The following is a 25,831-nucleotide window of genomic DNA, read 5'->3' on the forward strand; positions in this document are numbered from 1 at the left end:
CCCAGCACTGCCAGAGACATCAGTCCCAACACGATCAGAGACATCAGTCCCAACACGATCAGAGACATCAGTCCCAGCACTGCCAGAGACATCAGTCCCAACACGATCAGAGACATCAGTCCCAGCACTGCCAGAGACATCAGTCCCAACACGATCAGAGACATCAGTCCCAACACGATCAGAGACATCAGTCCCAGCACTGCCAGAGACATCAGTCCCAACACGATCAGAGACATCAGTCCCAGCACTGCCAGAGACATCAGTCCCAACACGATCAGAGACATCAGTCCCAACACGATCAGAGACATCAGTCCCAGCACTGCCAGAGACATCAGTCCCAACACGATCAGAGACATCAGTCCCAGCACCGGCAGAGACATCAGTCCCAACACGAGCAGAGACATCAGTCCCAGCACTGCCAGAGACATCAGTCCCAGCACTGCCAGAGACATCAGTCCCAACACCAGCAGAGACATCAGTCCCAGCACGATCAGAGACATCAGTCCCAACACGATCAGAGACATCAGTCCCAGCACCGGCAGAGACATCAGTCCCAGCACGATCAGAGACATCAGTCCCAACACGATCAGAGACATCATTCCCAACACGATCAGAGACATCAGTCCCAGCACCGGCAGAGACATCAGTCCCAGCACCGGCAGAGACATCAGTCCCAACACGATCACAGACATCAGTCCCAACACGATCACAGACATCAGTCCCAGCACGATCAGAGACATCAGTCCCAACACGAGCAGAGACATCAGTCCCAGCACCGGCAGAGACATCAGTCCCAGCACGATCAGAGACATCAGTCCCAACACGAGCAGAGACATCAGTCCCAACACGATCAGAGACATCAGTCCCAGCACTGCCAGAGACATCAGTCCCAACACGATCAGAGACATCAGTCCCAGCACGATCAGAGACATCAGTCCCAACACGAGCAGAGACATCAGTCCCAACACCGGCAGAGACATCAGTCCCAGCACGATCAGAGACATCAGTCCCAACACGAGCAGAGACATCAGTCCCAACACGATCAGAGACATCAGTCCCAACACGAGCAGAGACATCAGTCCCAACACGATCAGAGACATCAGTCCCAGCACGATCAGAGACATCAGTCCCAGCACCGGCAGAGACATCAGTCCCAACACGATCAGAGACATCAGTCCCAACACGAGCAGAGACATCAGTCCCAACACGATCAGAGACATCAGTCCCAGCACGATCAGAGACATCAGTCCCAGCACTGCCAGAGACATCAGTCCCAACACGATCAGAGACATCAGTCCCAGCACTGCCAGAGACATCAGTCCCAACACGATCAGAGACATCAGTCCCAGCACTGCCAGAGACATCAGTCCCAACACGATCAGAGACATCAGTCCCAACACGATCAGAGACATCAGTCCCAGCACTGCCAGAGACATCAGTCCCAACACGATCAGAGACATCAGTCCCAGCACTGCCAGAGACATCAGTCCCAACACGATCAGAGACATCAGTCCCAACACGATCAGAGACATCAGTCCCAGCACTGCCAGAGACATCAGTCCCAACACGATCAGAGACATCAGTCCCAACACGAGCAGAGACATCAGTCCCAGCACTGCCAGAGACATCAGTCCCAGCACGATCAGAGACATCAGTCCCAGCACTGCCAGAGACATCAGTCCCAACACGATCAGAGACATCAGTCCCAACACGAGCAGAGACATCAGTCCCAGCACTGCCAGAGACATCAGTCCCAACACCAGCAGAGACATCAGTCCCAGCACGATCAGAGACATCAGTCCCAACACGATCAGAGACATCAGTCCCAACACGATCAGAGACATCAGTCCCAACACGATCAGAGACATCAGTCCCAGCACCGGCAGAGACATCAGTCCCAGCACGATCAGAGACATCAGTCCCAACACGATCAGAGACATCAGTCCCAACACGATCAGAGACATCAGTCCCAGCACCGGCAGAGACATCAGTCCCAGCACGATCAGAGACATCAGTCCCAACACGATCAGAGACATCAGTCCCAACACGATCAGAGACATCAGTCCCAACACGATCAGAGACATCAGTCCCAGCACCGGCAGAGACATCAGTCCCAGCACCGGCAGAGACATCAGTCCCAGCACCGGCAGAGACATCAGTCCCAGCACCGGCAGAGACATCAGTCCCAACACGAGCAGAGACATCAGTCCCAACACGATCAGAGACATCAGTCCCAGCACGATCAGAGACATCAGTCCCAGCACTGCCAGAGACATCAGTCCCAACACGATCAGAGACATCAGTCCCAGCACTGCCAGAGACATCAGTCCCAACACGATCAGAGACATCAGTCCCAACACGAGCAGAGACATCAGTCCCAGCACTGCCAGAGACATCAGTCCCAGCAGAATCAGAGACATCAGTCCCAGCACCGGCAGAGACATCAGTCCCAACACGATCAGAGACATCAGTCCCAGCACCGGCAGAGACATCAGTCCCAGCACCGGCAGAGACATCAGTCCCAACACGAGCAGAGACATCAGTCCCAACACGATCAGAGACATCAGTCCCAGCACGATCAGAGACATCAGTCCCAGCACTGCCAGAGACATCAGTCCCAACACGATCAGAGACATCAGTCCCAGCACTGCCAGAGACATCAGTCCCAACACGATCAGAGACATCAGTCCCAACACGAGCAGAGACATCAGTCCCAGCACTGCCAGAGACATCAGTCCCAGCAGAATCAGAGACATCAGTCCCAGCACCGGCAGAGACATCAGTCCCAACACGATCAGAGACATCAGTCCCAGCACCGGCAGAGACATCAGTCCCAACACGATCAGAGACATCAGTCCCAGCACGATCAGAGACATCAGTCCCAACACGATCAGAGACATCAGTCCCAACACGATCAGAGACATCAGTCCCAACACGATCAGAGACATCAGTCCCAACACGATCAGAGACATCAGTCCCAGCACCGGCAGAGACATCAGTCCCAACACGATCAGAGACATCAGTCCCAGCACCAGCAGAGACATCAGTCCCAACACGATCAGAGACATCAGTCCCAACACGATCAGAGACATCAGTCCCAGCACGATCAGAGACATCAGTCCCAACACCGGCAGAGACATCAGTCTCAGCACCGGCAGAGACATCAGTCCCAGCAGAATCAGAGACATCAGTCCCAGCACCGGCAGAGACATCAGTCCCAACACGATCAGAGACATCAGTCCCAACACGATCAGAGACATCAGTCCCAACACGATCAGAGACATCAGTCCCAGCACCGGCAGAGACATCAGTCCCAGCAGAATCAGAGACATCAGTCCCAACACGATCAGAGACATCAGTCCCAGCACGATCAGAGACATCAGTCCCAGCACCGGCAGAGACATCAGTCCCAGCACGATCAGAGACATCAGTCCCAGCACCGGCAGAGACATCAGTCCCAGCAGAATCAGAGACATCAGTCCCAGCACGATCAGAGACATCAGTCCCAGCACCGGCAGAGACATCAGTCCCAGCACCGGCAGAGACATCAGTCCCAACACGATCAGAGACATCAGTCCCAACACGATCAGAGACATCAGTCCCAGCACGATCAGAGACATCAGTCCCAGCACGATCAGAGACATCAGTCCCAGCACGATCAGAGACATCAGTCCCAGCACGATCAGAGACATCAGTCCCAGCACCGGCAGAGACATCAGTCCCAGCAGAATCAGAGACATCAGTCCCAACACGAGCAGAGACATCAGTCCCAACACGATCAGAGACATCATTCCCAGCACCGGCAGAGACATCAGTCCCAGCACCGGCAGAGACATCAGTCCCAACACGATCAGAGACATCAGTCCCAGCACTGCCAGAGACATCAGTCCCAACACGATCAGAGACATCAGTCCCAGCACCGGCAGAGACATCAGTCCCAGCACCGGCAGAGACATCAGTCCCAGCACTGCCGGAGACATCAGTCCCAGCAGAATCAGAGATATCAGTCCCAACACGATCAGAGACATCAGTCCCAACACGATCAGAGACATCAGTCCCAACACGATCAGAGACATCAGTCCCAGCACCGGCAGAGACATCAGTCCCAGCACGATCAGAGACATCAGTCCCAACACGATCAGAGACATCAGTCCCAGCACCAGCAGAGACATCAGTCCCAGCACCGGCAGAGACATCAGTCCCAACACCGGCAGAGACATCAGTCCCAGCAGAATCAGAGACATCAGTCCCAACACGATCAGAGACATCAGTCCCAGCACGATCAGAGACATCAGTCCCAGCACCGGCAGAGACATCAGTCCCAGCAGAATCAGAGACATCAGTCCCAACACGATCAGAGACATCAGTCCCAGCACGATCAGAGACATCAGTCCCAGCACCGGCAGAGACATCAGTCCCAGCAGAATCAGAGACATCAGTCCCAACACGAGCAGAGACATCAGTCCCAACACGATCAGAGACATCATTCCCAGCACCGGCAGAGACATCAGTCCCAGCACCGGCAGAGACATCAGTCCCAACACGATCAGAGACATCAGTCCCAGCACTGCCAGAGACATCAGTCCCAACACGATCAGAGACATCAGTCCCAGCACCGGCAGAGACATCAGTCCCAGCACCGGCAGAGACATCAGTCCCAGCACTGCCGGAGACATCAGTCCCAGCAGAATCAGAGATATCAGTCCCAACACGATCAGAGACATCAGTCCCAACACGATCAGAGACATCAGTCCCAACACGATCAGAGACATCAGTCCCAGCACCGGCAGAGACATCAGTCCCAGCACGATCAGAGACATCAGTCCCAACACGATCAGAGACATCAGTCCCAGCACCAGCAGAGACATCAGTCCCAGCACCGGCAGAGACATCAGTCCCAACACCGGCAGAGACATCAGTCCCAGCAGAATCAGAGACATCAGTCCCAACACGATCAGAGACATCAGTCCCAGCACGATCAGAGACATCAGTCCCAGCACCGGCAGAGACATCAGTCCCAGCAGAATCAGAGACATCAGTCCCAACACGATCAGAGACATCAGTCCCAGCAGAATCAGAGACATCAGTCCCAGCACGATCAGAGACATCAGTCCCAGCACCGGCAGAGACATCAGTCCCAGCACGATCAGAGACATCAGTCCCAGCACCGGCAGAGACATCAGTCCCAGCAGAATCAGAGACATCAGTCCCAGCACGATCAGAGACATCAGTCCCAGCACCGGCAGAGACATCAGTCCCAGCACCGGCAGAGACATCAGTCCCAACACGATCAGAGACATCAGTCCCAGCACTGCCAGAGACATCAGTCCCAACACGATCAGAGACATCAGTCCCAGCACTGCCAGAGACATCAGTCCCAACACGATCAGAGACATCAGTCCCAGCACCGGCAGAGACATCAGTCCCAACACGATCAGAGACATCAGTCCCAGCACGATCAGAGACATCAGTCCCAGCACCGGCAGAGACATCAGTCCCAGCAGAATCAGAGACATCAGTCCCAGCACGATCAGAGACATCAGTCCCAACACCGGCAGAGACATCAGTCCCAACACCAGCAGAGACATCAGTCCCAGCACCGGCAGAGACATCAGTCCCAACACCGGCAGAGATATCAGTCCCAGCAGAATCAGAGACATCAGTTCCAGCACGATCAGAGACATCAGTCCCAACACGATCAGAGACATCAGTCCCAGCACTGCCGGAGACATCAGTCCCAGCAGAATCAGAGACATCAGTCCCAACACCGGCAGAGATATCAGTCCCAGCAGAATCAGAGACATCAATCCTAGCACGGTCGGAGACATCAGTCCCAGCAGAATCAGAGACATCAATCCTAGCACGGTCGGAGACATCAGTCCCAGCACGATCAGAGACATCAGTCCCAGCAGAATCAGAGACATCAATCCCAGCACGGTCGGAGACATCAGTCCCAGCACTGACAGAGACATCAGACCCAGCAGAATCAGAGACATCAATCCTAGCACGGTCGGAGACATCAGTCCCAGCACGATCAGAGACATCAGTCCCAGCAGAATCAGAGACATCAATCCCAGCACGGTCGGAGACATCAGTCCCAACACGATCAGAGACATCAGTCCCAACACGATCAGAGACATCAGTCCCAGCACCGGCAGAGACATCAGTCCCAGCAGAATCAGAGACATCAGTCCCAACACGATCAGAGACATCAGTCCCAGCACCGGCAGAGACATCAGTCCCAGCAGAATCAGAGACATCAGTCCCAACACGATCAGAGACATCAGTCCCAGCACTGCCAGAGACATCAGTCCCAGCACCGGCAGAGACATCAGTCCCAGCAGAATCAGAGACATCAGTCCCAACACGATCAGAGACATCATTCCCAGCACCGGCAGAGACATCAGTCCCAACACGATCAGAGACATCAGTCCCAGCACCGGCAGAGACATCAGTCCCAACACCGGCAGAGACATCAGTCCCAGCACGATCAGAGACATCATTCCCAGCACGATCAGAGACATCAGTCCCAACACGATCAGAGACATCAGTCCCAGCACCGGCAGAGACATCAGTCCCAGCACCGGCAGAGACATCAGTCCCAGCAGAATCAGAGATATCAGTCCCAACACGATCAGAGACATCAGTCCCAGCACGATCAGAGACATCAGACCCAGCACCGGCAGAGACATCAGTCCCAACACGATCAGAGACATCAGTCCCAACACCGGCAGAGACATCAGTCCCAACACCGGCAGAGATATCAGTCCCAACACCGGCAGAGATATCAGTCCCAGCAGAATCAGAGACATCAGTCCCAGCACTGCCGGAGACATCAGACCCAGCACCGGCAGAGATATCAGTCCCAGCAGAATCAGAGACATCAGTTCCAGCACGATCAGAGACATCAGTCCCAGCACTGCCGGAGACATCAGACCCAGCACCGGCAGAGATATCAGTCCCAGCAGAATCAGAGACATCAGTCCCAACACCGGCAGAGATATCAGTCCCAGCAGAATCAGAGACATCAATCCTAGCACGGTCGGAGACATCAGTCCCAGCACGATCAGAGACATCAGACCCAGCACTGACAGAGACATCAGTCCCAGCAGAATCAGAGACATCAATCCCAGCACGATCAGAGATATCAGTCCCAGCAGAATCAGAGACATCAGTCCCAACACGATCAGAGACATCAGTCCCAACACCGGCAGAGACATCAGTCCCAACACCGGCAGAGACATCAGTCCCAGCACCGGCAGAGATATCAGTCCCAGCAGAATCAGAGACATCAGTTCCAGCACGATCAGAGACATCAGTCCCAGCACTGCCGGAGACATCAGACCCAGCACCGGCAGAGATATCAGTCCCAGCAGAATCAGAGACATCAGTTCCAGCACGATCAGAGACATCAGTCCCAGCACTGCCGGAGACATCAGTCCCAACACCGGCAGAGATATCAGTCCCAGCAGAATCAGAGACATCAATCCCAGCACGGTCGGAGACATCAGTCCCAGCACTGACGGAGACATCAGTCCCAGCACAATCAGAGACATCAGTCCCAACACCGGCAGAGACATCAGTCCCAGCAGAATCAGAGACATCAATCCCAGCACGGTCGGAGACATCAGTCCCAGCACGATCAGAGACATCAGACCCAGCACGATCAGAGACATCAGTCCCAGCACCGGCAGAGACATCAGTCCCAGCAGAATCAGAGACATCAATCCCAGCACGATCAGAGACATCAGTCCCTGCACGATCAGAGACATCAGTCCCAGCACAGTTGGAGACATCAGTCCCAGCACAGTCAGAGACATCAGTCCCAGCACAGTTGGAGACATCAGTCCCAGCACAGTTGGAGACATCAGTCCCAGCACAGTTGGAGACATCAGTCCCAGCACGATCAGAGACATCAGTCCCAGCACAGTTGGAGACATCAGTCCCAGCACAGTTGGAGACATCAGTCCCAGCACAGTCAGAGACATCAGTCCCAGCACGATCAGAGACCTCAGTCCCAGCACTGCTGGGGGATGAGGATTTGCCCCACTCTGTGTAGGGGATGGGGTTTTGCCCCACTCTGTGTCGGGGATGAGGATTTGCCCCACTCTGTGTAGGGGATGGGGTTTTGCCCCACTCTGTGTAGGGGATGGGGATTTGCCCCACTCTATGTAGGGGATGGGGATTTGCCCCACTCTGTGTAGGGGATGGGGATTTGCCTCACTCTGTGTAGGGGATGGGGATTTGCCCCACTCTGTGTAGGGGATGGGGTTTTGCCCCACTCTGTGTAGGGGTTGGTGTTTCCGCACTCTGTGTAGGGGATGGGGTTTTGCCCCACTCTGCGTAGGGGATGGGGATTTGCCCCACTTTGTGTAGGGGATGGGGATTTGCCCCACTCTGTGTAGGGGATGGGGTTTTGCCCCACTCTGTGTAGGGGATGGGGTTTCCCCACTCTGTGTAGGGGATGGGGATTTGCCGCACTCTGTGTAGGGGATGGGGTTTTGCCCCACTCTGTGTAGGGGTTGGGGATTTGCCCCATTCTGTGTAGGGGATGGGGTTTTGCCCCACTCTGTGTAGTGGATGGGGTTTTGCCCCACTCTGTGTAGTGGATGGGGTTTTGCCCCACTCTGTGTAGGGGATGGGGTTTTGCCCCACTCTGTGTAAGGGATGGGGATTTGCCCCACTCTGTGTAGGGGATGGGGTTTTGCCCCACTCTGTGTAGTGGATGGGGTTTTGCCCCACTCTGTGTAGGGGATGGGGTTTTGCCCCACTCTGTGTAGGGGATGGGGTTTTGCCCCACTGTGTAGTGGATGGGGTTTTGCCCCACTCTGTGTAGGGGATGGGGTTTTGCCCCACTCTGTGTAAGGGATGGGGATTTGCCCCACTCTGTGTTGGGGATGGGGTTTTGTCCCACTCTGTGTAGTGGATGGGGTTTTGCCCCACTCTGTGTAGGGGATGTGGTTTTGCCCCACTCTGTGTAAGGGATGGGGATTTGCCCCACTCTGTGTTGGGGATGGGGTTTTGCACCACTCTGTGTAGTGGATGGGGTTTTGCCCCACTCTGTGTAGGGGAAGGGGTTTTGCCCCACTCTGTGTAGGGGATGGGGATTTGCTCCACTCTGTGTAGGGGTTGAAGTTTCCCCACTCTGTGTAGTGGATGGGGTTTTGCCCCACTCTGTGTAGGGGATGTGGTTTTGCCCCACTCTGTGTAAGGGATGGGGATTTGCCCCACTCTGTGTTGGGGATGGGGTTTTGCCCCACTCTGTGTAGTGGATGGGGTTTTGCCCCACTCTGTGTAGGGGAAGGGGTTTTGCCCCACTCTGTGTAGGGGATGGGGATTTGCTCCACTCTGTGTAGGGGTTGAAGTTTCCCCACTCTATGTTGGGGATGGGGTTTTGCCCCACTCTGTGTAGTGGATGGGGTTTTGCCCCACTCTGTGTAGGGGATGGGGTTTTGCCCCACTCTGTGTAGTGGATGGGGTTTCCCCCCACTCTGTGTAGGGGATGGGGTTTTGCCCCACTCTGTGTAGGGGATGGGGATTTGCTCCACTCTGTGTAGGTGTTGAAGTTTCCCCACTCTATGTTGGGGATGGGGTTTTGCCCCACTCTGTGTAGTGGATGGGGTTTTGCCCCACTCTGTGTAGGGGAAGGGGTTTTGCCCCACTCTGTGTAAGGGATGGGGTTTTGCCCCACTCTGTGTAGGGGAAGGGGTTTTGCCCCACTCTGTGTAGTGCATGGGGTTTTGCCCCACTCTGTGTAGGGGAAGGGGTTTTGCACCACTCTGTGTAGGGGATGGGGTTTTGCCCCACTCTGTGTAGTGGATGGGGTTTTGCCCCACTCTGTGTAGTGGATGGGGTTTTTCCCCACTCTGTGTAGGGGATGGGGATTTGCTCCACTCTGTGTTGGGGTTGAAGTTTCCCCACTCTATGTAGGGGATGGGGTTTTGCTGGGGTTTGCCTGACTCTTGATGTTGAGGTTCCCAATGTTGTGCTGTATCAGCCTGTGCTTGGAATATTCTATTTTTTAATTGTGCTTTGTGTTTCAATCTAAAAAAAAATTCACAAGAAAAGTTTCTTGGAACGAAACATAAACGCCTGAGAGGTGAGACGATGAATGTTAACAGCTTCGGTTTGTCACACCCTTGGGTAACAGGCTGTTGTCTCCAGCGATATCCCTGAGCTCAGGAGTTTTACATAAAAGTTCAGTCAAAAGCACCTGGAGACGTGTTGCTCTGAACAATCTTCAGGGAGAACTGAAGAATTAATAAATATATCCGGCAAGGCAATGCCGAGCGAAATCGGGCGGGGTGTAAATCGAGACAACAGACCAATCGTATCAGCTTCTCACTGGGATAATTGCCTTAGATTTCTGCTGTCTTGTTACCAACTTCCTGACCAATGACAATAGTTTCACTATCAAAATTTCTCGTCATCTTGTGAAGTGTCTCTGTGATGTCTCATTGTGGTGAAGTCCCCGATCCTCCAACGCTATGATCTTGAAATCCTCATCTTTGTTTCTGAGTCCCTCCATGGCCTCACCGCTCCCTATCTGGCCATAAAACCCTCCAAGATATCTGTACTCCCCCAGTTCTAGCCTCTCGCACATCCCTGATTTCTACTGCTCCACCATTGGTGGCCGTGCTTTCACCTTCCTTGGCCGAAAGCTCTGGAATTCCCTCCTTAAACCTCTCTCTCTCTCTCCTCCTTTAAGATGTTCCTTGAAATCTACCTCTTTGACCAAGCTTTTGGCCATGTGTCCTTAAATCTCCTTGTGTGCCTTGGTATCAAATTTCATTGACATTTTACGATGTTAAAGGCGCTAAATAAATGCAAGTTGATGTTACTGTCTGTAAGTTGTTGAATGTTCCATGTTCGGGAGTATAGTAGCAGGATGGTCCTTGCCACCTTGCTAAACACACCCAACATAGCATAGAACTGACCAAGGCCCTGGTACCTTCACACCCGAGAATGGATTGCTCTTATTTTTGGAACCAGGGCACAAGGATGCCAAGGGAATTAAAGTAAAAAAAGGCAGTGGAGATCTTAATAACCTGGAAAAAATAAAAACCTTCAAATAGCTTACACTATGATACTCTTTGTTTTGTTTTATCTCGGCTGAGTGTGTTTTGACGAGTTCTGATATGATTCAAATCACCGTTGCAGAGCTCAGCTTCAAACTGAGTGTCCGCAGTCTAATGAATCAATTCTCTCAGTGTTCTGGAGAGGTCAGCTGTATGTACATTTCACTTTGAAAGCAAATTAAATCCCTCTGGCAGTTAGAAATGCAGAGCACATGATAGATTCAGCGAGGACTGGACAGAATGAAAGACTGGGATATGATTGAGATTCCAGTTTAAGACAGCGGAATAACCAATAAGAATATCTGCATGAAGGGAATATGATTAGGCTGGAAACAGCACTGCATGTTAAAGCACAGTGAGGCTCAGGGGGGGATGTGCAACAGAAGGAAAAGGAATAAAAGATAATGCTGTAGAAATAAAGACTTCATGTCAACAAGCAATGTTTGCAAAACAAAAATCCCTGAGTGAATTTTCTTTCACAAAAGGCAAGGACTGCACGGCCTTAAACGTTAGTTCACAACAAGCTCACAGCTTGTGAAAGGCTGAGAATGAGACAATGGGCTTGTAGTAAACTGCTGTGAGAGCATAACAAAAAATCAGTTTTAATGATGCACGCAAACACACATTTAGTGTGTTCATAGCTGTTATTTTAAAGCAGGCCTTTTATACTGATTCCTTTAAATGGGTTAAGACTTCAGCAGAATATCATTGAGTCCTAATATTAACCAACAATAATTCCTCAATTACGATTAGAAGAGAGATGGGAAAGATTGAAGATCTATAACCAACTGCAGCAGAGAAAGCTCGGGGAGATCTGAGGGATGCAAGTTGTTGTTGTTGTTGGGGGTGTTCTACCTCCGGAAAGATGATAGATCATGAAAGGTTATTTCCACCTGAACCTTCCTTAAATAAGTATCCACAAACAATTTCTGAGCAGGAAAGTTACATTGTGATCAACTGCCTAGAGATGGAAGAGAAGCTTCTCTGCGATGTAAAATTTGCAATCTCTTCAGGTACAATCAATCATCTCTGCTGGGTTGGTATTCACATCTCACCCACGGACTAAACAAGTGGCAAAGGTAGATGGAAAAGCTGGTGGAAGAACATAGGAACATAGCAGCAGGAGTAGGCCATTCAGCCCATCGAGCCTGCCCCGCCATTCAATATGATCATGGCTGATCATCTACTTCAATGCCTTTTTTCCCACACTATCCCCATATCCCTTTATGTCATTGGATTTAGAAATCTGTCAATCTCTGCTTTAAACATACTCAATGACTGAACTTCCAGAACCCTCTGGGGTAGAGAATTCCAAAGATTCACAACCCTCTGAGTAAAGAAATTTCTCCTTATCTCGGTCCTAAGTAGCTTCCCCCTTATTTTGAAATTGTATCCCCTGGTTCTAGATTCCCCAAACAGGGGAAGCATCTTGCCTGCCTCTACCCTGTCTATCCATTTAAGTATTTTGTAGGTTTCAATGAGATCACCTCTCATTCTTTGAAACTCTAGAGAATACAGGTCCAGTTTCCCCAATCTCTCTTCATAGGACAGTCCCGCCATCCCGGGAACAAGTCTGGTGAACCTTCATTGCACTCCCTCTATGGCAATAATATCCTTCCTAAGGTAAGGGAACCAAAACTGCACACAGTACTCCAGGTGCGGTCTAACCAAGGTTCTATACAATTGAAGCAAGACTTCACTACTCCTGTACTCAAATCCTCTTGCAATAAAGGCTAACATACCATTAGCCTTCCTAATTGCTTGCTGCACCTGCATGTTAGCTTTCAGTGACTTATTGACAAGGACACCCAGGTCCCTTTGTACATCTACACTTTCTAATCTCTTACCATTTAAGAAATACTCTGCATATCTATTCCTCCTACCAATGTGGATAACCTCACATTTTTCCACATTATATTTCATCTGCCACGTTCTTGCCCTCTCACTAAGTCTGTCCAAATCCCCTTGAAGCCGCTTTGCATCTTCCTCACAACACACATTCCCACCTAGTTTTGTGTCATCCGCGAACTTGGAAATACTACATTTGGTCCCCACATCCAAATCATTGATATATATTGTGAACAGCTGGGGCCCAAGCACTGATCCCTGTGGTACCCCACTCATCACAGCCTGCCAACGCTAGAATGACCCATTTATTCCTACTCTCTGCTTTCTGCTTGTTAACCAATCCTTAACCCATGCCAGTATATTACCATGTGCTTTAATTTTGCTAACCAACCTCCTGTGGAGGATTTTATCAAAGGCCTTTTAAAAATTCAAGTTTACCATGTCCACCCACTCCCCTTTATCAATTCTGTTAGTAACATCCTCAAAAAACTACAACAGGTTCGTCAAACATGATTTCCCATTCAGAAATCCATGTTGACTGTGCCCAATCAGATCATTATTATCCAAGTGTCCATTTATCATATCATTCAGAATAGATTCTAGCATTTTCCCAATGACTGATGTCAGGCTAACAGGTCTGTAATTCCCTGTTTTCTCTCTCCCTCCTTTCTTAAATAGTGAGGTGACATTTGCGACCTTCCAATCTGCAGGAACCACTCCAGAATCTATAGAATTTTGGAAGATGATCACCAAAGTATCCACTATCTCCATAGTTACCTCCTTCAACATTCTGGGATGTAGAATATCAGGTCCTGGGGACTTATCAACCTTCAGCCTCATTAACTTCTCCAATACAACTTTCTTACTAATACTAATTTCCTTCAATTCCTCATTCCTCCTAATCCCTTGGATCTCTAATTCTGGGAGATTTCTTGTATCTTCCTCAGTGAAGACAAACACAAAGTAATCATTTAGCTTCTCTGCCTTTTCTCTATTCCCCATTATAAATTCTCCTGACTCTGCTTGTAATGGACCCACATTTGTCTCAGCCAAACGTTTCCTTTTTACGTAGAAGCTTTTACAGTCCGTTTTTATATTTTTTGCTAACTTACATTCATATTCTGTTCTCCCTTTTTTTTTATCAGTTTCTTTGTCCTCCTTTGCTGTATTCTAAAATCCTCCCAGTCCTTGGGTTTAATACTATTTTTGGCAACTTTATAGGCCTTTTCTTTTAATCTTATACAATCCTTAATTTCCTTTGTTATCCAGGTTTATTGCCTTTACTTTTGGGGCTTTTGTGCCTTGAAGGAATGTATAGTTGCTGTAAACTATGTAACATTTCTTTCCATTGTCTATGTACTGTCATATCTTTTAATGTATTTTCCCAAACAACCTCAGCCAATTTGCCCCTCATACCTTCATAATTTCCTCTGTTCAATTTTAACACCCTGGCTTCAGATTGAACTACCTCACTTTCAAACATAATGTAAAATTCTATCATACTACGGTCACTCATCCCTAAAGGTTCTTTTACAACAAGATTATTAATTAGCCCTTTCTCATTACATAAAAACTAGATCTAAAATAGCCTGTTCTCTAGTCAGTTCCTCAACATACTGCTCTAGAAAACTATGCCTAACACACTCCAGAAACTTGTCCTCCACAGCATTAGTGCTCATTAGGTTTACCCAGTCTATATACAAAAGAGTTGGATTTTTCAAGGAAGTTTGATCCCACTTGTCTTAAACCACAAATCTTACATTCACTCAGTGATGAAACAGTCAGAGGCTGAAGACAAAACCCCTCTCTTGCCCCTGAACTCAGTAGATTTCAAAGCCTTGAAGCTTGGTGGGTTTGATGCAGCTCAGTTACCTGACTCTGAACCAGACTGTGTTAGGGTGACACTGAGTCCCGGCTGTCTCCAGTCTGGCATTATGAGTGGAGCTGCAGCACAAGATGACTTTTTCTAAGCTCAGACATATATTTTCTCCAAGTCTGTATATCCTCAGAGTAGACAGAGAGATCAAACATGAAGCACCTCTGCTAGTTACTGAGGGGCCTCCTGTTGCAAGCAGCTGGTTGCAAAGAGCTGTTTCAGGGTGGTTTATAGGACAGGTGACAGAAAGGAGAAGGCAAAAAGGTGAAAAAAAGGAGATTTTCAAAACACAAAGAAGAGGATTTTCAGGAGGTTTTTAAGACAGTGAAGCAGATGGTAAGGCAGATGTTGAGGAAGGAAGTTCCATGGTGTCTGAGTTGGTGTAGACAGTGGCACTAATGGGTGGCTGGAACTGATTACAGAGGGAGGGACCATTTGAAGTCATTTGGAAGTCATCAATTCTCTGAGCTATGGGGAGCCTTTGGAGTTCAGCAAGGATAGGCTAATAGGGGTCCGGGTGAACACAACTCAAGTACCAAACAAATTTGAGAGGAATTCCCCCACAGAGAAGTGGTAATATGAACATACAAAAAAACATAGACAGCAGTAGGCTATGCGACCCCTGGAGCCTGCTCTGCTCTTCAATAAGATCATGGCTGATCCTTTATCTCAAAGCCACTAGCCTGTTCTAGCTCCAAATCCCTGAATTTCCTTAGTACCCAAAAATCTACCGATCTCGTCTTTTGAATATACTCATGAGCTGAGCATCCACTGCTCTCTGAGGTACAGGATTCCAAAGATTCACTACCTTCTGAGTGAAGGAATTTCTTCTCATCTCAGTGCTAAGTGGCTGGCCCCTTATCCTGAGACTGTGACCCCAGGTTTTAGATTCTCCAGCCAGGAGAAAACAGCCTCTCAACAGCTACCTTCTCAAGTCCTCTAAGGATTGTATACGTTTTAATGAGATTACCTCTCATTCTTTAAAACACCAGAGAGGATAGGCCCATTCTACTCAAACTCTCCTCAAAAGGACAATCACCTCATCCCAGGAATTAATCTAGTGAACCTTTGTTGCACTCTATCTGAGGCAAGTAATCTTTCCCTAGGTAAGGAGATCAAAACTGCACACAGTACTCCAGTAATAAAAACAAAAAATGCTGGAAATACTCAGCTGGTCTGGCAGCATCTATGGAGAGAGAAGCAGAGTTAATGTTTCCGGTTCTGATGTAATGTTAACTCTGCTTCTCTCTCCACAGATGCTGTCAGACTTGCTGAATATTTCCAGCATTTTCTGTTTTTATTTCAGAGTTCCAGTATCTGCAGTATTTTGCTTTTATTACACAGCACTTCAGGTCTGGTCTCACCAAAGCTCTAGATAATTGCAGTAAGACTTCCTTAGTCTTTTATCCAACCCCTTTGCAACAAAGTCTAACATATCATTTGCTTTCCTAATTGCTTGCTGTACCTGCATGTTAACTTTCTGTGATTCGTGTATAAGAACACCCAAATTTTTCTGACTGCCAACATCCTAGTGATATCCTGAACACATTCTGTACTTCAAGTTTAAGGTTGATATTAAGACAATATGTTGGACCCATGCAGTACATAGTAACCAAATGATTCCAAAAAACACAAATTAAAAACTGACTCAGGGCCAATAATTCAGCTCCTCCTTGCGAAGATCTCACTCAGGCAAAATGCCAACATTAGCCCAAATAAATCAGCGCACTTAACTCTGACATCAGAGCCATTCATTACTCACTGATAGGTTGAGTCACATCCTGTGATCGTAGCACAAAACATTGCTCAACTGTTTCCATGCAAGGTGGAAATATATGAATTATTTATCAGTTGCTAAAATCTCAGGATGTAATATACTATATCTGGATAGTTTACTGTCTACTTTATATTAAACAGCCCTCCCCCAACCCCTGAATGTCAGAGTGTCTCAGAGATCAGATATACTGCTTGGGTGAGATAGTCTCTACCGCACAAACTCCCTGCTGCAAGATATTCCATGACAACAGACAACTTACTGAAACACTGCTCAATCTTGTGTGTTGGCTGTAGTTCTGACAGAGACAATGTCTTTCCCTGATTCAGGTAGCTTAAAATCATTTTTGAATTCATATTACTCTGTCAAAAATCATATTAGAATATCATACAGAAATGTTTCTCTATTTGACACAAGACAAAACCCTGCTTCCAACATAGGCCCATAATGACCAAGAACATGGTTCTGACCGGCCTGCACTCTGTTCTCTCCAGATCTCAGTCTGTGAGAGAGGTAAGACTCTACTCCCACTAAACTGAGATGCAATCAAAGACACACCTGACACCTGACAAGTGAAAGGATGCTGGTTTAATCTTCCAACCTTAGATACATCACAAATCTTTTATATGGTTTCCTCAGTGTAATGATATACATTTTAATAAGGAAATATTTCTGTCTGAGAGTCAATTACAGAAACAATGATGGAGTTGAAAGCTAAATTCTGAACTTGAACTCTGAATTGAAGATGACAATATTGATGTGTTTATGCCAATGAAGCTTTTCATCTCACAGATGTTAAGCATGAGACAGGAATCACCTTCCTTTTGCGATGACTGCTGATAGGCCAGAGTAATCCCCAAAGATTAAAGACGACAGTGACAAGACAGCTTGTATTGTGCCAAATAAACAGATCATTTCTTTGAAAGGAAAACAACACAATTCTTTATCCTTTTTTGTCTAGAAGCTTCTGTTGAAGTTACTTACTGGATGGAGTTATCCATTCTGGACACGGTCAGAAATGCAGCCAGGTTGGCCGTGTATGAGGAACACACGATGAGTGTGAAGAGCCACCAGCTACCCATCACAATCCGCATAGCAACTGAGTTCATGGGTGAATCTCCACCTGGAATCAACAACATTTATTGGAGACTGTTAGAAGCTTAAACAAAGACAGTGTTTTAATCAACTAATTTCCATTGTAAAATCATTCGGGCTTTAAACATTTTTTTTCCTCATTTTATCAAAATGTATAATTTCTAAAATGGTACAGTCCAACACTACTTCTTTAATTAGAGAGGTTCTGCAAAGAAACATTGCATTTAAATCACTACATAACATGTTTAACAGGGCAGAGATAGTGGGGAAGGTTAGTAATGGGGACAGAAATCATGCAGGGTGTAAAATGGGTAAACAAACCCCTACTGGCCAGTGGTAGAAGTGAAAATGCACCCTTTATGTACTATTACTGTCTTCCATCAGTGTACATTATTAGCGTGCTGTCAACGTGCACAGGCAGGTGTTTAATTTAAAGGCAGTTCCTTGCAGTGAAATTCAGAATAGTTATCAAACTGAGAGATTACACATTAAAAATTAGATGCAGATTAGAGTTTTCTAAATAACTTAAAGATATCATTCTTCATTTGTGAAATTTGTAGCCACATTCACGATACACAAATTGGATGCATTATCAAAATGAGTCCTAATTTACATCTATAAATTAACATAATTACAAAATAGACTTTTCTTTACAACTCAAAATCTGGCAGATCTGTTTTTGCAAAAATTATTTCTATTATGTTAATAAGGATACATGAATGCAAATTAGTATTAGAATCTTCCTGCCACTACCTTGGGTTGTGAAGTGGGACAGCTCTCGGTTCTCCACTCACTCTGATCAATGAGGGATTTAACCCTCACTAATTTAATAACTTTGAATTCATTCCCCCCCGGATTAACTCTGAGCTACAATTAAACTTACCCTGCAAAGAGAAAATCATTTATCTGAAAACCTTTACAAAATCCAAGTTGGCACATAGGGTTGCCGAGGAAGTCTGATTCACCAATGGAGATAGTTTCCAGTACCAGCCTCTAATTCTTCCAGCATTGTGTCTGAGAGAAAGATTGGGATCAGACTAACCCTTGGATCTCCTGAATATGTGACACAGGTCACGGTTACTGGCTACTTCCATGATATTTAATGTCAATCTTGGCACCACTGAAGCTACCTTGGACCTTTGCTGCTGTGGTCCCCTGTGTGTGTCACCTTCCAAAATAATGAATGAGAACTGCCACAGCTCCTCATTTTACTTTAGAATCCTCGAAACTTACAGCGCAAAAGGAATCCATTTGGCCCATCGTGCCTGTGTCATGCTTAGACCCATTACCTGCTTCTTGTCTGTGACCCTGTACGTTCCTCTTCTTCGAGTATCTGTCCCACTCCCTTTTAAAATTATTTATGGAATCAGTTTCCACCACCTTTTCAGGCACAGCGTTCCAGATCCTGACAACTCTCTGAGTGAAAACATTTCTCCTCACCTCCCCTCTGGATCTTTTGCCAATGATTTTAAATCTATGACCCCACTTGCCAGAGGGAACAGCCTTTTTTCTATCTACTTGATCAAAACTTACACCATTAAAGCTTTTGAGAGACAGCCGAAATGGTCTTTTGTACAAACATATTCTTTTTCTTACTTTTGGGCCTCCTTATCTCGAGAGACAATGGATACGCGCCTAGAGGTGGTCTGGTGTAATGGTCTGGTGTAATGGTCTGGTGTAACGGCCGAAATGGTCTGGTGTACAAACAGATACCGTCACAAGTATAAGGTCCATCAGACACCTGGAGATTAGCCTCTCACTGCCTTGTTCCTAACTGTGTGAATCCCAATAAACTCATGAAGGTCAACAGTTAAAGTCTGAACATGCTGTGGTGCTGACTGCCTTAATGTTGCTGTGAGCAGCACATGTGACACTCTCATGCTTTCCTGTTTGGTTTTCTGCCAATAGCACCAAGGGAAAGACCTTCTCCCTCACTGCTGGGTTAGCTCAGAGTTTTAGGGCAGGATTCAAATACTTGGGGCACTGCTTTCAGATCTGCAGAAAGACAGTTTTTGATTGTTCCAACAAGCTCTTGAATAAAAGATTTGTTTTGTGTGAGGAACAAAGCAAGATTTGGAATGAATTGGCAGCTTCTAAACTCATTCCATGCATTCACCCATAAATAAATTGTTAGTTGAAAGAGCAGATGAAGAACACTGGCAGTCCTGGGAAACTATTCGGTTCCTTGGTAACCAAAGCCTGATACAAATCAAGTGCTCTGGGATGGCTGCTTGCCATCGCTGATGATGTCATGAGAGTTTGGAAATGTACTATGGAAAATGGAGCAGGAGCTAATTTCCAGTTCACTTTGCACAAGAATTCATGTGACCACCTTTTGGTTAGAGTACTGCTAACTGCATCTTCCAAAGCAACTGCGATCTGAGGGTCCTTGTTCAATTTCTTGATCTACACACAAGTCTCCAATAACTTCTTCCACAACACTCACCTTGGGCTAACCCAACTGTATATATTAAATGACTAATTAAGTTGGCAATGTGCTCAATCACTAAAGGTTATTCGGGCAGATTTTCCTTCCCGGGTTTCCATGCATTAGAACATAAAAAATAAGAAATAGGAGCAAAAGGAGACCATTCAGCCCCTCGAGCCTGCTCCATCATTCAATAAGATCATGGCTGATCTACTACCACAACTCTACGTTCCTACCCCATCCCTAGATCCCTTGATTCCTTGAGTATCCAAAAATCTATCAAACTCTGTCTTGAATATACTCAATGACTGAGCAGCCACAGCTCCCTGGGACAGAGAATTCCAAAGATTCAAAACTCACTGAGCGAAGAAATTTATTTTATTTTTTATTTAGAGATACAGCACTGAAACAGGCCCTTCGGCCCACCGAGTCTGTGCCGACCATCAACCACCCATTTATAGTAATCCTATATTAATCCCATATTTCCCAAATTTCTTGCCATCTCAGTCCAAAATGGTCGATTCCTTATCAGGCAATAGGTGGCTGAAATTCCCACTTCATTCCTGTTCGGCTGGGCTTTTTCCTTACCTGGATTTCAGGTGTCTGTGCCAGTCCAGAGCCTCATACATTCACTAAAGTTGGTGTCTTATTATGTCAATAGGACCTGGACAGTGAGTTAACCTGGAAAGAAGTGGGGCCCACAGCAGCCTCAGTGTTAGCAATAACCTGGGTGCAGGAACCGAAGGCTATCCCTGCCCAGATCCCACTCCCACTTCCTGAACCACAGACTACTCTGGCGCTCCCATTCCCTCCCACATTCTGTCCCTGCATTTATCATGGGCCCCACGAGATGCACAGCTTTCTGCTGCTGTCTTTTTGGTTGGGAGCTCAGCTGGTGATAGATTAATGAGGGCTAGCCATTAAAATGGGCTGGGCAACCAACTCCCCCCTCCCTTCTCCTCCTCCCTGTTCCTCCACCTCCCTTTCCCCCCTTCAGACTACTTGGTGGTGGGCCCCTTCTCCCACATATACACCACCATTCTTGATGTACATCCCATGTGCACCACCATTCTTACTCTCCAATCTAGATACAGCATGATCCCCGATGTACATTACACTCTGTATTCCACATGTACGCCACATTTTTCCATTCTACAATAACATTTCCTAATCACATTGTGACATTATAAGGCTGTAATGTACCTTGTTGAACGAATGCTCCGTACACAAGCCAGATGGCACTGTGGAGAGTGTTGGAGGTGGAAGGGGGGGTCTGAGGGTGTGTTGGAGTCTGTGCCCGCACCACGTGCACCCGATTGAGCACAAAGATCAGGACCCCCACCAATGGGATGGCAGCAGCGATGCAGGCCCACACTGCCAGGTCAAAGGGAGCAAAGATCGAGAAGATGTTAATCTTTTCCTCTGGCTTTTTCAGGAGGATTCCAACGAAATAATCCATGTAGCGCTTGCTGAAGTCCACGACACTTTCTCTCTCAGGAGTAATGGTTATTGCCGAGACTGCAATGTCTGCTTTCTATAAAGAAGAAAACAAGCATGGGTTGCTGTCATTATATCAGGAGAAGAGGACCAAGGCTCTATTTTATTTTATTAGACATTGCTGTTTTCTTTTATCCCAATTGCCCTTCATTTCTCCATTATCCCTGACTATCCTCCTTTCCAAGTGTCTATCTCCCTCTTTAAACATCTCAGTTGATTTGACATCTGATTTAACATGCGTTCCACAGTCTCACAATCCTCTGTGATGGGACTATTTTCTGCATTGAGCTGCTTTAGTTCAAATTCTAAGATGGCGTCTCCTTGTTCTGGATTCCCTAGTGGGGAGGAAAGGTCATTCCGTAACCATCTAGTTAATTCCTTTCATTATTTTAAACACCTCCATCTGATCAACCTTTAAACTTCTCACCTCTAGGTTATATAACCCATGCTCTCTTGCTCCTGAGTCTGAAGATTGTGGGCTCAAGCCCCACTCTAGGAATACAGCACCCAATGTGTTATGACAATACTGATGTAGAGCCCCACAATGGCTGAGATGACATTAGAATGGTCACCATACATTGCTATCTCCCTATTTTCCCCAAAAATATACTTTATTCCTAAAATTCAGAAAAAAATACATTACAAAACAATTCAAACTGGATATTACATAGAGTGCAATACAGATCAAGTTTATTTCAATACTGTACATGAGGTGTCTCACTACTCTTGCCATTTCAGGTTATATTTACACTGTACATTTGCATTACATACCAAAAACATTCTCTGGTGTATACAGCCCAAGGGGTTTTATACGGGTTCCGGCCCTTGGTATACAATGGGAGGAGGGCCCTACACAGTGTCCGTTCACCCTTGGGTCTTTGAGGCGGCTGTCCCAAGTTTTACTACGTCCCTCAGCACATAGTCCTGGACCTTGGAATACTCCTGTGGAGTGTGCTGATTGGCTGCTGGATTATTTCACTGACCTGGGCTCCCTTAATGTTCATGGACCCAGATTACCCGGGGTCTGTGAAGCCATCAGTTCTGAGGGTGCAGCTGTTTTAGTACGCAGGGTGACAAACAGAGGTGAACCTTGCTGGCTGGATTCTGATAACTTAATAGAATGAAATGTCGTGGCAGCTAGAATAGTCTTAACAGCAGTACCACTGTGAGAAGCACATAATTCCTGAATAAAACTGCCCGTCACATGAACATAACATCTAGATTAAAAGAAACAGATGCCAGGGTGAGATTTCAAACCAGTAATTTTAATAAAGGGGTAGGAAATCACTCAAGTTTTGTCCTTGTGAGTTGAAGCATTATATGAAACGATTAGTGATATTACTGTTTCATTATCACTTGTTATCAAATTGTAAATCCAGAGTGAAATTATACTTCAACCACCATAGAATAGAAAATTAAAATTCCCCTCCAAAAAAGACCCATTCTGTTGAACCAACAACACCTCAATTTTAAAATTCTCATCTTTGTTTCCAAATCCCACCATGGTCTTGTCCTTCCCTATCTCTGTAACCTCTTCCAGACCGACAAATCAATTGCTCTGGGATGGCTGAGTGCCATTGGTGGATGATATGGAAAATGGAGCAGGAGCTAATTTCCAGTTCACCTCTCACAAGAATTCATGCGACCACCTTTTGGTTAGAATACTTCTAACTGCATCTTCCAATGCAATTGTGATCTGAGGGTCTTTCTTACCTGAAGTAAGATCAGGTTGCCCTGTAAGATCCCTCAGTACTGACCCTCCGACAGTGCAGTGCTCCCTCATGTACTACTGCTTCGACAGTGCAGTGCTCCCTCAGTACAGCCCCTCGACAGTGCAGCACTCCCTCAGTACAGCCCCTCGACAGTGCAGCACTCCCTCAGTACGACTGCTTCGACAGTGCAGCGCTCCCTCAGTACAGCCCCTCTGACAGTGCAGCGCTCCCTCAGTACTGACCCTCCGACAGTGCAGTGCTCCCTCAGTACTGACCCTCCGACAGTGCAGCGCTCCCTCAGTACAGCCCCTCAACAGTGCAGCACTCCCTCAGTACAGCCCCTCGACAGTGCAGTGCTCCCTCAGTACTGACCCTCCGACAGCGCAGTGCTCCCTCAGTACTGACCCTCTGACATTGCAGCGCTCCCTCAGTACAGCCCCTCAACAGTGCAGCACTCCCTCAGTACAGCCCCTCGACAGTGCAGCGCTCCCTCAGTACTGACCCTCCGACAGTGCAGCACTCCCTCAGTACTGCCCCTCCGACAGTTCAGTGCTCCCTCAGTACTGACCCTCCGACAGCGCAGCACTCCTTCAGTACTGCCCCTCCGACAGTGCAGTGCTCCCTCAGTACTGACCCTCCGACAGCGCAGCACTCCCTCAGTACTGCCCCTCCGACAGTGCAGTGCTCCCTCAGTACTGACCCTCCGACAGTGCAGCACTCGCTCAGTACTGACCCTCTGAAAGTGCAGCACTCCATCAGTACTGACCCTCTGAGTGCAGCGCTCCCTCAGTACTGACCCTCTGACAGTGCAGCACTCCCTCAGTACTGCCCCTCCGAAAGTGCAGCACTCCCTCAGTACTGACCCTCCGACAGTGCAGCACTCCCTCAGTTCTGCCCCTCGACAGTGCAGCGCTCCCTCAGTACTGGCCCTCCGACAGTGCAGTGCTCCCTCAGTACTGACCCTCCGACAGTGCAGTGCTCCCTCAGTACTGACCCTCCGACAGTGCAGCGCTCCCTCAGTACTGACCCTCCGAAAATGCAGCGCTCCCTCAGTACTGACCCTCCGACAGTGCAGTGCTCCCTCAGTACTGGCCCTCCGACAGTGCAGTGCTCCCTCAGTACTGACCCTCCGACAGTGCAGCGCTCCCTCAGTACTGACCCTCCGACAGTGCAGTGCTCCCTCAGTACTGACCCTCCGACAGTGCAGCGCTCCCTCAGTACTGACCCTCCGACAGTGCAGCGCTCCCTCAGTACTGACCCTCCGACAGTGCAGTGCTCCCTCAGTACTGACCCTCCGACAGTGCAGCGCTCCCTCAGTACTGACCCTCCGACAGCGCAGTGCTCCCTCAGTACTGACCCTCCGACAGTGCAGCGCTCCCTCAGTACTGACCCTCCGACAGCGCAGCGCTCCCTCAGTACTGACCCTCTGACAGCGCAGCGCTCCCTCCGTTCCGCTCCTCAACAGTGCAGTGTTCCATCGTACTGCACTGAAGTGCTCGCCTAGATGATGGGCTCAGGTCACTGAGTGAGATTTGTCATTACACAAATTCAGTCATTAAATTCAATTTGAATTAATAAACGAGTGCTCACCTTATTAATGAGTTCCCCAATCATTCCATTCCAGGACCCATTTGGAAGCTGACTGCCATATTTATGGTCCATGGCTTGATAGATCTCATACTTAAATCCAAGGTTCTTTGCCAGTGCATCAAGGACATCGATGGAAAAGCCCTTGTAACGTTTTGGTTGTCCCAGGATGTTTTCAGCAACCATGACAAATGGCTCCTCCTGTGGATACACCGCAGTATTGAGCTAGTGGAGTTTAAAGGCAGCATTGTACATCAATGGCCTCAAACAAGCGACAGTGAAATGTTACAAAACTTGTCCGTGTGGTTGAACAGTGAGGAGGAAAGCTGTAGACTGCAGGATGATATAGATGGTCTGGTCAGTTGGGCAAAAAGTGGAAAATGGAATTCAATCCAGAGAAGTGTGAGGTAATGCATTTTGGGAGGTGCAACAGGCAAGGGAATACACAGTAAATGGGAGAATATGGAGTAGTGTGGAGAACAGAGGGACCTTGGAGTGTATGTCCACAGATCCTTAAAGGTAGCAGGACACGTTGATAAGGTGTTAAGCAGGCATACGGGATACTTGCCTTTATCAGCCAAGGTATAGAATATAAGAGCTGGGAGGTTATACTAGAATTGTATAAAACAATAGTTAGACCACAGCTTGAGTACTGTGTACAGTTCTGGTCACCACATTACAGGAAAGATGTGATTGCAATGGAAAGGGTGCAGAGGAAATTTACGAGGATGTTTTATGCCAGGACTGGAATATTTTAACTATGAGGAAAGATTGAATAGGCTGGGGTTGTTCCCTTGGAAGAGAGCAGGCTGAGAGGTGATAATTGTGGTGTACAGAATTATAAGGGGCCTAGATAGGGTAAATAGGGATGACCTATTTACTTTAGAAAAGGAGTAAAAAAACACCAGGGGACATAGATTTAAAGTAATTAGTAGA

General features: G+C 47.8%; 1 protein-coding gene across 1 annotated transcript in view; it reads right to left on the reverse strand.

Moving 5' to 3' along the window:
• LOC137359161 (glutamate receptor ionotropic, delta-1-like) overlaps positions 1 to 25,096 on the reverse strand; it is a gene marked incomplete at its 5' end in the record, with an annotated part of 46,775 nt that extends 21,679 nt beyond the window's left edge. The window contains 4 exons of the mRNA XM_068025231.1: positions 10,952 to 11,048; positions 17,561 to 17,699; positions 21,303 to 21,633; positions 24,899 to 25,096. Of these exons, the coding sequence (XP_067881332.1) occupies positions 10,952 to 11,048; positions 17,561 to 17,699; positions 21,303 to 21,633; positions 24,899 to 25,096 (765 nt within the window). The remainder of the gene's footprint in view (positions 1 to 10,951; positions 11,049 to 17,560; positions 17,700 to 21,302; positions 21,634 to 24,898) is intronic.
• Between the last annotated feature and the right edge of the window lie 735 nt (positions 25,097 to 25,831).

This window comes from Heterodontus francisci, unplaced genomic scaffold (genome assembly GCF_036365525.1).
Source record: "Heterodontus francisci isolate sHetFra1 unplaced genomic scaffold, sHetFra1.hap1 HAP1_SCAFFOLD_1781, whole genome shotgun sequence".
NCBI classification, from domain to species: domain Eukaryota; kingdom Metazoa; phylum Chordata; class Chondrichthyes; order Heterodontiformes; family Heterodontidae; genus Heterodontus; species Heterodontus francisci.